The 16,802-nt window shown below is 30.1% G+C and overlaps 1 protein-coding gene across 2 annotated transcripts in view; it reads right to left on the reverse strand.

The window, feature by feature from the left end:
• LOC129980908 (homeobox protein Meis2-like) overlaps positions 1-16,802 on the reverse strand; it is a 309,336-nt gene that overhangs the window by 91,882 nt on the left and 200,652 nt on the right. For both annotated transcript variants that reach the window (XM_056091384.1, XM_056091385.1), the window contains exon 8: positions 10,203-10,279. In XM_056091384.1, the coding sequence (XP_055947359.1) occupies positions 10,203-10,279 (77 nt within the window). The remainder of the gene's footprint in view (positions 1-10,202; positions 10,280-16,802) is intronic.

The raw sequence follows: 16,802 nt of genomic DNA on the forward strand, positions 1-16,802 counted from the left end.
GACATTAGTGTCTGGGTAATCAATTTCAAATTTCAGTTGCAAGTTTCAAATTGAAACATTAGCGATACTGAAATTTCAATTTCTGATTCCTCATATAAATTACTCGGATAGCTGACAGAATCTTTCTTCTTTAGCTTTTAATAAGGAAAGAAAAATTACTCGAAATTATTACTAAGGAAAATTACTAAGGAAATAAAAATTTGACGTGGCAATGAAAATGGATGAATGTGGTTGGGGAAATGGTATAAATGATTAAAAATTACACAAAATATTTTTTAAAAAATGTGAGAATTCAAATAAAGAAAAAAAAAACGGTAATTAAATTGTCATAATTTAAAAAATTTTAATTGTAAAATGGTGTAAAATTCAAATTAGTGCAATGATATTTTTGGAAATTATGGTGGGAAAGTGTCAGCTTTTCTATTGATTTTTAAGGGGGGGGGGAATTGAAGCAAATCGCTCCGATTGCACATTCCAAACTTCTAAAGCATATTTGTACTGAATTTGATAGTTCTATATCTAATAGTCTTGCTTCTAAAAAGCAGATGCACGTACACATAATGCTATAGATTGATATAATGCTTCCTCATTCCAATCTATGTTTTAGCTGTTTATTTATATCCAAAATTTCACATATAAAAATCCTTTTTTTTTTTTCTTTTATTTGTTATTTCAACATTATAGATTTTTTCATATTGTTGAAAGAATTATAATTTACTTCCTTATGCATTAGATGTGCTCTTATACAAGAATTTATCAAACAGTATAAACCTTAACTTCAAAAATAATAGTGAGATTGGTCAGAAATCTGACATTTCCTTGTGACGAAGACAGGGATGGAGAAAACATTCTCCCACTGAGTGTCCATGGAGGTGTGACCTGAGTCGGAATGTACTGTCGCCGGTGACTGATGACCTCGATGTTCAGGGGTGGGGGAGAACAACCCCCATCGGAGGGGTCATGCATCCTCGATCTTACATGACCAACCGTCACCCGTGATACATTGCTGGTGTGGTTACTCGTCTTACGCTCCAAGTTTCTCAGTCCATGCGCCCCAGAGAAGCGAGGGTGGGTCGCACTGGATTCTGCAGACGATTCTGGTAGCTGATGGATGACAATTCGTGGGATTTGAAATTGTACTTAACTGAAAAGTTTCTCAAATGTTAAGATTTTGGAAAGTAATGGAAAGTTCAGATTAATAAATGAAAAACAATAGTTGGTTGGAATATCTGAACAAGAAAAATGTGATGGAAATTATTTTTTAAAAGATTATTTTTAGATTTAAGATTATTAAAGAAAAATTTTTTTATTTAATATTTTTTGAAGAATAAAATTTTATTGTATTTTTAATATCTTACACAAAATATTAATTTTTTAATATGTACAAGGGGAAAATTTAGGTTTGTTCGAAATAACTTAAACAACATGCTTTGTAATAACGCGCGTTATTTATTTATCCAGTTTATTCATGTTAGAGTTAATTTAAAACGTCGACAGAGTTAGAGTTAATTTTAAACGTCAGTTTATGTCAAATTTAATTTTCTGTCTTGTGTTATTAAAAATATATTAAAGAATATTTTTAATATAATAAAATAATAAATAAAGTTTAAATGTAAATGCTTTTTACACTAAAAATTAATTATACCATACTTTAAGAAAAACAGCACATAAACATTTGAATTTAAAATTACGTCTCCTTCAAATTATTAACAGGACCTCGTGGGGAAACAACTCCATCCAAATCTTTTTGGATTTTTAAAAGTTACTGGTTTTTCCCATTTAATTGAGTTTTTCACATTACTGTCATTTTCTTGTTTGCTCTATTTTTTTAAATTCCCAAAGACTAGTGATTTGAGACTTCATACATGTTCTCTATTTTAACCATATCTATGGTGCAGTATGGTCAAATATGGCCTTTGCGCCAATAAACTCCACCAAACCAAACCTTCAAATTATTATTTTCAATTTGGAAATGTTCAAAACAAATTTTTTTTTGTATAAATGAACATGAATTTTTACAAATGTCTTTTTGCAACTAACATTTTAATCATATTTACAAATTAATAAATCGAATCGACAGAGTTTGAGAATTCTTATGACTTGACGAATGAATAGCGATTAGAAATATCTCAACTGATGTATCAAATTACCGCTACAGATAAAGAAACAGCAAGTTAAAAATCAGCGATTAACATTTCAGAAAAAAGAGAGAAAAAATAAATTTTTGCTTGATAGGACTTAGGAGAGCGAATTTAGACCCCCAACCCTCTTCATTCCTATTTGTACTTTTAGAAATAATGGGCCCAGAAAATTGGATCGGAGGGGAGAGCCAGAGAAAGAAAACAACCCCTTATCCCTTTTATTTGGAACAACGGAGAAGGCCATTAAGACCCCTGTTTACTAATTAGGGAACAGACGAGCGACCATTAAATAGACGAGAGTTTGGCATTACTCGATTTTTCATAGAGCAAATATTCGAAATCTGCATCATTATCGTCATCAAGAGGAATTTTCATAAGTTTTACGAGCGTCTCTGTCACGAAAAAATATTTCACAACATTTATCAGTCTTCATTTCTAATGTACTATCTTTAAATTGAATAAATAATGCGAGAGGTGAACTTTCTTTTTGTAAACAAATGGGCAGTTATATTGCAAGTGAAACTTTTTTTTTGTAAACAAATTGGCAGTTATATTGCAAGTGATAGCTGCATGTTGTAGTAATATATTCATTTTTTAAATTGTTTTGGGTTATTATATAGAATAGTTTCTTCTTTTTTTTAAATGGATGGGTTTTTTTTAATGAAAAATTTGCAATCAAATTCCTCAAGGAAATTAGTTAACTCTACTGAATCTGAAAAAAAAAAAAAAATTGTAAATAATATTTCTTTTATAACGAAATAAAACTGTTATGTTTCGTTATAAAGGAATTCTTATGAATTTTAATCATTCGAATATTTGCATTAATTTATAAGTACAAGAGAATGTTTTGATCTATTAGAAATATTGAATTAAAGAATTATTTCAATATACTTTTAGTTTTAAATAATAGAAATGATGGACAGCTTTTCGAAGAGGACAAATGAAATTCAGGAAATGATATGTTTAAAATTAGCTGTAATAGATGATATTTAAAATCTCAACAGAACAAAATTAAATAATGTACTTCTATGATGAAAAATTCTGTAAGAAAGCTTATTTCAAAATTCTTCATTGCATGGCTCTAAATTAAATGCATATTATTGAAATCACAAAAAATAAAACACAATTTTAATCTTTCAAACGTACACAGTTCATTTTTCAGAAGTTGTGCTTTAGAAAAAAGAGGGAAAAGTAAAACGACATAATTTCTATTTTTAAATACTAACATATAGATCAGTAAATATAACTCTTTGTCATATGGTGAATTCTATTTTTTTTATAAATAAGATTACTTTGTAGATGTACTACTATGTAAATAATAAACTGCTATTCAAATGCATTAACTGTATAAATTATTACATTTAATCAGATATATTTATTTATGACATATAAATAATGACGAAAGTCCAAAGTTTTAAGCGTCCTTAATACGATTTTTAAAAAATAGCATTGTTACTGATCTTAAAATCGGAATTGATAATCCAGTTTATATCATGTTATTAAAAATTTCGTTTTCATTGTTGGCATTTCACTTAATGTATTCTTAACGGCTGGAAAAACAAAATAAACAAAGGGTTCATTGGAGAGAAATATGAAACCAGAAGAGAAAACACCAAAAAACAAGAAACCAGCTAAACACCAAATGATATTCACAGAAAAACAAAGCCAAACCATAATCTCCAGAATAAAGAAAAACGCAACGCGGGGAAAACAACACAAAGACAAACGACAGAGGGGGAAAAAAATCCTCATTTTCTTCTCAAACGGCACAGAAAAACCTTCTGATCGAACAATGAGAAAGAATAAATGGAAAAGAAAAAAACAAAAGCAAGCAAAACCAACAAACAAATGAGCAAAAAGAGAAAGAAAGAAAAACTCGTGTTTAGCAAGAGCGAGAAAGCGAATACAATAGCTAGTCCCCCGTGGGTTGAGGCAGGGGCCGTTTACGCAGTTGTTCTGTAATGTTTCGCAAAGCTTTAAAATTTAAATGAAGTTAATATCGCCCCCTGTAGGTGTGAGCGCAAAAGCCCGAAGCGACTTGATGGGACAGTTTTGCATTGGAATGCGTCTTCTCATTCAAATGCGTCGAAATAAAGACTGTTGGAGTGGGGGGTTGGAGGGGGTTAATGGCGGCGCCCCAGTCGGAGAAAATGGTGGAAAAGCAGCGTCGGAATCTTTCTTGAATTAAGTGAGGAACTTGTGAATTTGTTCTCCTTTGATAGGCACGTCGTAGACTTAAGTGTGCTGGGAAATCCGAGCGGAATTGTTTAAACGGTGGAGAATTTTCTAGTTTGGTTGGCTCGTCAGCTGTCCTATTAAGGAATGAAGGTTAAGACAGCTTGCAAATGAGTTTATTTGTGGCCTTTTACAGCCATTTCGGAGATGCCATTGCCTTTATTGTTGCTGCGTCTGAGTGGAAATTGTAAATGAAGTTTTAAGTTGTTCTAGTCTGTTGAAGGCTGATAGGTCTCCTAGCTGATTTAATGTTATGTTGAGGAATCATAGAAAAAAGCAATACCTCTACGAATTATAGTTGAGTCGGAATATCTCAGTTGATGTTGAAATAATAATTTCAAAATAATTTTCCGTTGTTAAATAAGTTATTTTTAAAAGAAACCATGAAATAAGATATCATTATTTTAAAGCTTATTTTTTTAAGTAATTCTCTTTTCAACTATAATATATCTTTACTGAATTGTAACCATACCAAAAACCAGTAAAATGTCATAAACAACTTTAGTAACAGTTTTCTAAATATAACAATAAAAAATATTATTATTTACTCAGTTTAGAGAGAAAGGATACATAAATACATATTCAACCGGGGAAAAAATTAACAATTTGATATTTTTCCATTTTGTTACGAGAAAACTGGAAGACAATAAAAAAATAAATACGATTGTCATTTTTTGCCGTGCGAAACATTTAAATTATTAATCGATTAAAAAGTATCTATTCAATGTTGGCTCAGAATTAGATATAAATTGCACTTAAGTATGCGAGATGATATGAAAGGATATATAAAAAAAGAAAGGTTTCCGAATTTCAACATGAAAGTTGAACCTTAAGATTTTAATTTTAAATAAATATGAAATTTTAACTTCAGAAAAATAAAAAAGGGAATGTTTCAGAATTTCCAACATATGAAAAGTTTCTGAATTTTCAACATAAAATTGAACCTTAATTTTTATTTATTTATTTTGATTTTAAATAAGTGTGAAATTTTCTTCAGATATTTTTGAATCTTTGAAAAATAATGAAAAACAAGAATTAAAAGAGTTAATCAAATTTGTCAATGTTTTTAAGAATCATTTTAAGAATATTCATTTGCAACAGTTGAAGAACAATATTAATTATTTAGAAATTTTAACAAAGCCTTTTCGGGTATAATGCTTTTTACAAAATTTTTTATTAAAATCATTTTAATTACAGTGAAATGAAAATTGATAACAATTCAAAATTCACAACGTGATTTAAGATCTTCAGTCATTATAATCTAGCGGTCCCCTGTATTTTGACTTCTCAGCCAGCAATGTACATCAAGTTGGAATAGTATGTCAACAATTGAATGGTTCTCTTTTCCTATATCAAGATTCAATTAGTGATTTGATTTTCCATAAATCACGTTCTACAGCCACGGAAACACAAAGAAAGAGAACTGAAAGATGTTTCGTTTCACTAACTTTCACTACAGTTCGTGTCTATTAACAACACAAAAAACGCATGTTAGCATGCAGGAAAGCACAATGCTTGCGTTTGATTAATGATATAATATCAAATAATCCGTTTCATTATCGAATCACCTTTAAAACGCATTATCTTCGGAACAATACAAAACACGGACGAGTTCAATGGGTTAAAAATCCCGAAGCGTGCTTCAAAGAAGGCCTGCGCAGAATAAAGAGTTGCACCATAAAACTATAGTTGCACCTAAGTGGTTGGTTGGTATAAACATTATGAGCAAAAAGTCGAAGCCAACCGTATCCTTTTAATTGAAGTTTGTAGCCTTTGAGGGAACATATAGTTTATTGTTTACTTTATCCCAATTATATAGGAAAGGAATTGTTAGCATTCAACAAGTAACGCTCTGGAGATTTTAAACTAATAAATGGCGAAGATCTGAAGAAGCCGCATATAACATATGAAACACAATGTCTTTGTAAGTGAATAATGCCGAAAGTGTCAGAACTGTATAATATAATTAATTATTGCGGAATAAAACGTGAGATAAAATAACTTTGTTCTGGTTAGATATCAGAATTATATACAATTTTTTTTTCTTTTTGTATTATTTAGTCGGTCAAGAAGTAGACTTTTGTAAACTAGTTTTCCGATAAAAGAACAAAAAAAAAAAAAAAAAAAAAAAAAAACTTAAAATATTTTAAATACTTTCAAGAAATTAAAAAAAAAAAAACTTTTTCGTTATTTTTGATGATTTAAATATCCTAGAAGAAAGTTATACATTGAAAGATATTTTGACTACTTTTTAAAATTTAATAACTTCTCAAAAATAAAATCAGTAGACTATCAATAAATGAAGTGTTAATAATAACCCAATAAATGTATAATTTTAAGAAATAGCAAAGACTTCACTTTTCATCCAATATGATTTAAACCTTTAAAAGGTTACGCCCACTAAAGTCATATTTTATGTTATGCTCTAAGTAAACCAAATGAAAGGTCATTTTGAATTCAGGATCAATACAATAATTTTCAAATTCATAATCAAAATGCTTATTATATAGAATAGGTTAATCAGAAAAAAAAATATCATTAATGACTATCACTACGATTGAATATAATCTCTGTAGAGAAGAACTTATCATAATGTGAGGTTTCTTTTGCTATTAATTTATTATTTAGTTAATTGGTTTGCGAATCTTAAGGCTGAGTGACAGTTAATTCTGGTACTTTTATCGAACTTCAAAAAAAAATTTTTTAATTATTTTTAAATGTAACTTCATATTGAAAAAGTTTTACCAATTTTTTTTTTTTTCCAATTAAAGAACATTAGGAATTGAAAAACTTTCCGATTGGGGCATTAATCTACTTTTTCCATCAATGTTTTGACAATCCTTTTGTATATCAATGAGCTTTAGTCTTGATTCTGAGGAGAAATTTTTTTTTATATAGTAATGGCACTGAATTTAAAAAAGACCCAATTAACCAAAAACAGCAAGATTTGAAAGAAAAAAAGAAGATGAAAATAACAACCGTTAAAAAGTTTTTTAAAAGATTATCTTTTTGCTTTTTAGCTCTGCAACTTGAAAAGCTTCGAATAAGGAGTGCCGAGGCTTATAGTAAATGTCATGTCTTAAACAGAAGAACATCTAACGAATAGAAACGTAGAAAAAGATAAAAAGAAAACAACAATAATAACCTTCCGATCTCATGATACATCACGTTTGCATTTCCCCACTACAATTACCATAACAAGTTCCGTCACCTGATTATCCTTTATTTTTTTTTTTTTCTTCAACATCCTGCAAAGGCAGAAATCCTTTTAAAGGATAAAGACTGGAAGGACTGCACAGGGATACGGCTAGATCTTAATTGTGGGGTTCAAGCGCTCATTCGCAATGTAATTTTTGCATCAAACCAGTGACATTGTGACAGACCGTGCTGTTTCTTCGCTTGCTGAACCTTGCAAGGGGTGGGCAGGCAGCGAAACTTTTGAACCAGCAGAATAGCGGAACGAAGCATCCCTCCCACCTCTAGGCTAGCTAAAGCTTTTAGTGCCAAGGATTATAATTTTGTTGTTATTTTTCTGGCATGGTTTTTGGGGAATGATTGACATCCGTGCCGACTTGGATACGCACAGATCCGGCAAGATTCAATGAGGCTCTGAATGAACTGAATTTTGAATTGAATATAAAACGAGAAGCTGCACTGTGGTATCAAAAGATTTAAGCAGCATGATTCCGTTGGATTCGCTTAGATTTTTATCTATAGCTCCTTATAATCACTTAAAGATGTAGAATGTATGTAAAAATTTGCAATAAGAGATTACATCTGATGTCAATAACATGGTATTTTGAAAAGAATATTGCAGAGAGGAACTGTCAGTTATTTCCATGCTTGAAGTGTGGTTTTCCTGTTTTACCGTTATTCATTAAATGTATAATCTGTAAATATGTAATTTATAATAATAAAGAAATATACGGATTAATGTGTATGTATAGATCATTTAACATATAGCTATTGTATCCGACACATACTTTGAAAAGTGGAAAAATCTGCATCTCAGAGTGATCTTTGTTTAAATTTTAATTAATTCCAAATTAAGAGAGATTTTAGGATATTTCCGCGATAACTTTCGAAAATATTATTGCACAAAATGGATTTTTACACCATAGAAGAACTTTTAAGCTGTCTTTTTAATGATATCAATGTAATTGTCTCTCAATTTTCCTCCCTCTTGCAATTTTATCATATGAGATTTAGGACAGAAAAGAATAGAAGGAATGGTTTTACAGAAAACTTTCAAAGAAATAAATATAAATTTGTGTAATATGAAGGAGGGGGATCAGATCCCTCATTAAACAATAAAAACAATTATATCAACAGTTTAACAAAAGAAAAACAATCATAAGGCAAATGAATATTGACTTGTATTTCAGGTGAACTAAAGACACAAAAAAATTTGATCTCAATTTGTTTCTCTAAAGACTTATTGATTTATACGGCAGTAAATTAAACAGGGAGTAAAAAATCAATAAATATGTGGAATGATTTAATTCGGGATATTAAATATTTCGCTTCTGAGAATACGAAAAATATAAAATAATATTGACTTCATTTATCGCACATTGCAGAAACTTTTCTTTGGATTCAAATTCTTTAACTACTTTAACAAAAACAAAATAAAACGCACAATAGAAGGAAAAAAATGTGCTGTAATGTAATATTCATCACTTCTTATCTACCATCACCTTGAAATTTTTCGACGGTGAGCGGTTTAGGATGCTCAGTTGGGGGAAAAGAAGTTTTAAAGAATAATGGCGCTGAAGAAATATCTCTTAACAAAGCAGTTTTGATTGCCATTCAAAATCTTAAGCGATAAGAACCGGATAAAAGTCGGCGGGGGGCATTCGAAAGGAAGGAAAATGGAACACAAAATGAAAGCGAACGTGCCTCGAATGACAAGCCACAGTTCACCCCAACAAACAAGTTTGGGCCCACGAAGTGGGAGCAATCGTTTGAAGGTGTTTTGTGATTTCTTTTCTTCACCAAGGATTAGCAATAAGGAAACCTCTGAGCACCCAACTCCCCAAGATTTAATCCCGGTGTTCGGGATTCTGATAGAAAGCAACGTTAAAAAGGCGGTTGAAAACTCTCCAGCTGGATTATCGAGCATTTAGGGGCTGCAGGGACAATGGGAAGTCTTTGTGAGAAAAGCCTAAATCCAAAACTTGACTGCGGAACTTTTTTTAAGGCCTTTGAAGCAAATCGTTTTTAAGTTGATCTGTACATATAAAGTAATCTTTAGAGCTAGATTAATCTTTCTATTGCTCAGCTGTCGGTTAGTATCAGAAAAGCAGCACCCCCCCCCACTGACTTTTTTTTGCTGCCCTAAGCGATGCGATCTTGAATAGAGCGAGGTTTATACGAATAAGGATATACCAATCCAATGAAAAAATATATCAATCATTTAATCTTCTTTTCTATTATAAATTATACATTAATTGTATGCTAAACATGAACACGCTAGTGCATGCTGGGTCTTTATATATATATATATATATATATATATATATATATATATATATATATATATATACGCAGCAATTCTTAAAAACGTGACATAATATAAAAACAGATTCCAGTTGTAGATAAATGTTTTATTTTATTGTAGTTAATCGTGAGTGAACCATCCGTCTTTCATTTTACTCTTTGCCAATCTGTATTAGAAGGGAAAATCAATCATAAGATCATTTGAGACGCATACTTTCAACTATATATTACTGTTATTAATTTTAAGATCATGCAATTCGATCATGAATTTTTCCTTCGCGTAAACTTAACCAGTGAAAATTTTTTTAATGAAATTAAGTGACTCACCAGTTATTTACTTGAAGTATTGTTAAGCCTGTATCTGTAGCCAATTGTTTCTTTTGATCTTCTGATGGGTACGGGTGCTGAAAAGAAACAAAGAATCAGTATTTAAAATGAAACTGCTAATACAGATTGCACAAATAATTTAAAGGCATTTATTATTTTTATTGAATTATATAAATAGAGCTGATTATAAAAGGAATAGATTCAACTGATGTGACCAAATTAAAAGCGTTTATCTATGCTGTACAATGGTGTTAGTCCTAAAAGAAATAATTAAAAAATTACAAAATACATTTTTCGGTAAATGTTTGTAAAACACGTGACCATAAATTGACTTCCTTTTATAAACCTAAATATGTTATTAAAAATTGCTCATAAACGTATATGCTGGTCATTTCAAACCTAAGTAAAATAAATCATGTTCTTTATATAAAAATAAATTCTAAATAACAAAATTTAGTAAAGTTCTATAAATACAGAAAGATAGATATATTGCTTTCGGGTAATTTTTATATAAAATAAATGCCCTGCCTATTTAAATGAGAATGTAAATATTATAAAAATATAATGATAAAATTACAAAGAAAAAAATGCCTTAAATGTAAAATAATTTATCTTGAAATCTTTTTTTGTTAATACATTTAATACCATATAATTTGAAAAGAATGAAGTGTTAACCATGATATGAAGATTTCTAGAACATAAAAAAAACAAAGTGAATAACTAAATTTCTTTTCTTCTGTTGTGCAATTATATCTCCTTCAACTCAAAAATATGAAAGATAAGTCACGCAGTTATTTGCAAGATTGTTGTGAATTAATTCCAGTACCCATACTGTGGAAAACAAAAATAATCTCAAAGATCTTATGGATACCTTATCTTTATTACCTATCTGCGGAACTGATTTTTGCTTCTAAATATACAGGTAACCTAAATTTGAAACTAGAAAATATTTCGTCTGTAATAATATTCTTTTGCTAGGAATTTCCTTTAGAATTCGCAAAACCATCTTTTTTTCTTTTTTTTTTCCATTATTGCAAATATAGATAAAAATTGTACAACAAAATTGATCAATGAAAGATTGATCATTAACTTATCCTCAGAAATTTAGTTAAGAACGTTTATTTGAAAAATTTGATTGAAATAATCAAAATTATTTCTGCTTAATAATATACAACGATAACAGACAATGTAGTTATTCTTTGTCTTCTCAATTCACAAATATAACTCTATTTTGGGTCAGAACCCCTGATTTCAGATGCTCGGTTCTATATGAATCTATCCTCATTATTTTCATTTATAAAAATTTCTGAAAATTTATTATCATCAAATTTTTTTCGTATAATGATAACTTTATTAAAGTAATAACATTTCAGGTATACATAAAAAAAAAATAGAAAGTGATTAGTTTGTATTTAATGCACGTATTCTTTTACATGCTCTAACATATTCTCTGCGTGTTCCGGATAACAACAAGATTAAACGAATAAATATTTTGTTTCTTCAACTGGAGCTTTTATTACCGAAAGAAATCGTCGACGACAGAAGTACTTAAAGGGACATTTTCGTTCCGTATTTCTTCTCAACTGGGTTCCCCAAATCGTAAAGAAAATTCCGCTGCAGGGTTAACGGCCGTACCTTGTCCAGTAATCCGGTCACTTCTCATGTTTAGTATGCTCCTAAATTTTTGCTCTGGTCACTCGGAGTATTACCTTTCGAAATGCCATCTTGCCCCCCCCCCTCCCCCGAATTCACCTATGAAAATGAAAATAAATAAAGGACTGGAAAAAAAAAAGATAATCTAGTGTCCCGATGTTTTGTTATTGTTCCTAGAATGGAAGAAAAGAGAGAGAGAGAGAAAAAATGAAACATTTGAAAGGCCGATGTTTCTTCTCTTCGGTTTCTATGTAACAATAAGATTACTTATTTGGCAATGCTCTCAATGCTTCTCTCACGATTAAATCGTTTCTGATAATTATGAATTTGTTTTCTTTACTAAAAGTTTAAAATTAATATACTGCACACGAAAAGTCATTTGCAAAAGCATGGTTTACAAACAAAACTATTTGATTAATAGTCGATTGAAATTAAAACGAGCACATTAAATAAACGGGAATTACAAATAACAATTTTGTTATTAGTTTATGTTATGTTAAGGATGAGTTTAAGACATTGCTTGAAAATTTGAGGCACACAAATTCGGAGCAATAAGTCATTTCCTCGTTTCAATTATCATTGATGTACAAAGCTGAAAAAAGGCAAGATTAAATTTTTAATTATCTTCACTTTTACAGAAGAATGATAAATAAATGTTGATTGAACGTTACGATTTTTTTTTTTCATTTTATTTGTTTGTGGCGGTTACATAACTCTACTGCCTTCTCGTTTGATACAACAGATGGCGTTATCTGATTAACATCAAGATATATTACTTACTTGGAAATCATTATTAGATTGTATTCTAAGTGAGTGTCGGTTATTTTTCGTGTTCGTGTTTGTTTTGTTTTGTTTTCTGAAATGTGGGACTTCGAAAATAATTAAATAACTGTTCCTGAAACTAGTGTATTATTTTCAACTACCTCATAATGAATTTACTTGGAAATCATTTTTAGATTGTATTTTTAAGTGAATGCTGCATTAACAACAACAAAATGAAAAAGAAAAATAATATTGTAAAAGTATTTTATATCTTATACATTATCAAATACATTTAGCTTTTTTTAGCTTAAGCATTAACAATGATTTTTAAAGAAAAAATGAGTGATTTAAAATAATAATTTTTTATTTCACGATATTGTTTTTCAGTAGAAAGCCATAAAAATTTTACATTCTATGTCTGAAAGACTGCTGTAATATTATATTTTTCATTTTAGATATTTTATTAGTAACAATATATTTAATGCTACATATTTATTTCCCCCACAAATACCAATGATCACCTTCATGTTATATACGCAGAGTAGTTTTAATGCAAGATTCACACCAAATTATAAATCAAATTATTGTGCCAATGATCAAAATGTATTTTACGATTTCTTTAAAAACAACTCATGAATTTATAGAATCCAAAGCAATAAATAAAGAGAGAGATTTACCAGAAACAAATCATAGTTAATGCCAGTTATTATCTAAAAATTTTTTTTATAAAACCTGAAATGTAAATCACATTTCTATTTTTTTTTTCTTATGTCCTTCGAAATAACGAAAAAAATATATTCACAAAGCAATAATTACCTTGTCAAAGAGTAAAGTAATCAAACTAATAAAATGTACTTTTTTTTCTTTCCGTTCTCGTTTCTCTGTTAATATTTGACATCTTCAGATAAGAATTTTTTTTTTTATCTCCATTTCTTAAAAATGGAACTGTCAAAAAGGTTTTACAGCTTGATGGAGACTCTATGAAATATATGCGATACTTATCCTACTGAGAGATCTTCAGTTACTTAAACTAAACGCGATTAACTCGGAAAAAGAAAATTTTTTCCGCACAAGAAAAAAACCTCGCATAATGTATTTACTTTTGCGGATAATATTTCAAAGTGTCAGTTATAGCAATAATTATCAACGACGTACACTCGATAGCGCTACCGCTAAAAAGAAATATTCAACATTTTTTTTTTTTTTTTTTTTTTTTTTTTTGAATAAGAAAATGAGAAAAATGGAAAGCGCGAACCCCTTTGGTGGTTCTAAAGGAAATGACAAAAACGTTAATGACTTTTAGTGTATTTTTTTTTTCAAAACTTTTTTCCACCGCATTGGAAAAAATGAAAACCGTGTAGGTGGATTAAAGGTGCATAAAAAATTGTTTCTGGTGTGCAAGAATACAAATGCAAAAAAAAAGGGGGGGGGAGAAAAAAAAAAAGGAACATGAGATTGCGGAGTGAATTTCTTGTGTGCATTTTTTATGCTTTTTTTCTTTACATTTTTAAAAGTTACATTTAAAAAAGAAGGAGAAAAAAAATTAGCCTTCTTCCTGAGGGGTAAAATAGTGGAGGGTTAATATAATTTTTGTCAAAAAAAAAAAAAAAACTCTTTTTTTTTTTTTTTTGCGTTGTAAAATAATTGATGGTGAGGATTATGCAGTGATTCAAACTAAAGGTTGAAACACGTAGCAGTAATTTTATTTCAGCAATTTAAAACATGCGCTAGTTTTATAAACTAGCTTATAAAATAATAGAAATACAGGTTTCGTAAGGATTTTACACCTCCCTAATAACCCAACTGATAAAAATTTTATTATTTAAATGGCATTTAAAATTTGATAAACAAACATCAAAATAGTTAATTCTTAAACAACTAGTTGTGTATGGCCTATTTATAAGGTAAATATTGCTTTAAAACAGTTTAAATTGCTGAACACCATTTTATCTATGGAATGTTGAAAAGCAAAAGCACCCAAATCTCATCTCTTGCGGACTTTTTTTGGTTGTGGTTTGGGATTTTTTTTCCTCTTTTACAATTTATCTCCCCGTGGTCACAACATTCTGCATATGAAATTTGATTTCATTCCATAAAAAGAACTGCAGATGTCTCCAGACAGGAAAAATATAGTCACAGTTAGATACAGATAGTCACTTTATGACTACCCTTTGTATTTTATTCAGTAAAAGTAGAGTAAATAAATAGCAAAAATAAATAAATAAAAAGTAAGTAATAAAAATGAAGTAACAAAACAACAGAGTAAAATTAAAAAATATATACATAATCAAAGAATAAAGCCTCTTCTCATCACTACTGCTAACCAAAAACCCTTCCTCCAAAGTGAAAAATGGTACTGATAAATTTTACGAGACAATGTCAAATTCTTTATAAACATTCGAAGAATTCCCTTGTGTAATCAAAAGGCTGCAATATATTCCCCAATATAAATCATTGCATAGAAGAATGTGCTAAGTAGTCGAATCAAATGGTAGCATATCCCCCATCCTGCAGATCCTACAATGGATTAAGCACAAAGTATAAATGAAGGAGGAGAAAAAAGCTGAAACAACTACAATACCCAAGTTAGTAAATATATATTTAAGAACAAATTGCAGATAGATGAGAAATCGCTTTAATTTATTTCAAGCATTCTTATTCGTTCATTTTCTTTTTAACCCAGTTTCAGTTCGAAACAAGAGTTAAAACGTTTGTATTAGACTTAACATTTGAAAAACACATGTTGAATCAAATGACAGCAATATATTCCATAATACAAATATCTAATACAGTGAAGAATGTGCTAAAAAGTATGAATAAGGTATGGTGGGACCATCTTCAAACAAACTATAGTCAAATAATTTATATTCTCATCCTTACATATAAGTTGCAGAGAGACGAAAAACCATCATCATTTATTTCAAACATTCTAATTCGGTCATCTTTTTTTAAATGTTTATGTATTTCGTAACAAGAATTAAAATGTTTGTAATTGGCCATAAAAATGTACTTAAGATTCATTTTTTACTTGCATCTCACATTCAATGATATAGCACACTCAGTAACATAAAGAATGCCATTTCATTACCAAAAAACTCTCTACTAAAGCAAGACAATTAATCAAAATGTTAGTCATGAATTCCTCAAGAGAGTGTTGAATTCCTTATAAACACTTGAAGAACTCCCATGTCGAATTTAATGATAGCAATATATCCCCCATACAGATTCTAATGCACTGAAGTATATACAAAGCATGAATAAAAGAAAGCGGGGAAAAAATTTTCATAAATTATAATAAGTATCAAAGCCAAAAACAGAATTTTATTCTTCTTATGTATGTGTTACAGAATGAAAAGATCATTTATATCATGCATTCTAATTCATTCATCTTTATTCATTCTATTTGGAATAGGAATAAAACATCTGTAACTAGCCACGAAAATGTTAGCCAAGTTTCATTCTTCAATTAAATCTCACTATCGATGATATAGAGATCCACACTAATGTAATCCATACAAGAAAGAAAAAAAAAAATCCTCTAGAGTAAGACACTTAATCAAAATGGTAAAGCGAATTCTACAAGAGAGTGTTGAACTCCTTACAAACACTTGAAGAACTCCCATGTCGAATCTAATGGTAAGATATTTTCCATCATACAGATCGTTAATGCATTGAGATATATACAAAGTATGAATGAGAGGAGAAAAAACACATCTTAACAAACCATAGTCATCACCCCACAGCAGTATGATATACTACAGCAGCAGCAGAAGGAGCTTGAACAAAATTTGTGTTTACATTACGGAATGAACAACTGCGTTATCGGTCCACCGCTGCACTATCAGCAATAAGTGGAAAGGAAGGCAGGTTGGAAAACCGAGAGTGTACAAAGGCCATCTGGATCAGTGGGCGTCAGCAGTGATTTATTGCAACTAATAGCTCCCTCCCGGAGCTGTAGGGGGGATCGGTGGGGGTGAGAGAAACCCTGACAGACGTTAATTACTTTCCCTGAGAGAGCCCGTAGCGATGGAGAGAAAACATCAAGACCTGGGATCCCTCTAGAGTCATCCTCAACATCACGTCATCAGTTTTCCTCACCGACTCGTGTGAGACGTGAATCAAGCCAGTAACCTGAGAGTATATAGTATCCGCTCAATCGTTTCTGTATCTCCTATCGAGTCAACA

This window comes from Argiope bruennichi, chromosome 8 (genome assembly GCF_947563725.1).
Source record: "Argiope bruennichi chromosome 8, qqArgBrue1.1, whole genome shotgun sequence".
Taxonomy (NCBI): Eukaryota; Metazoa; Arthropoda; class Arachnida; order Araneae; family Araneidae; genus Argiope; species Argiope bruennichi.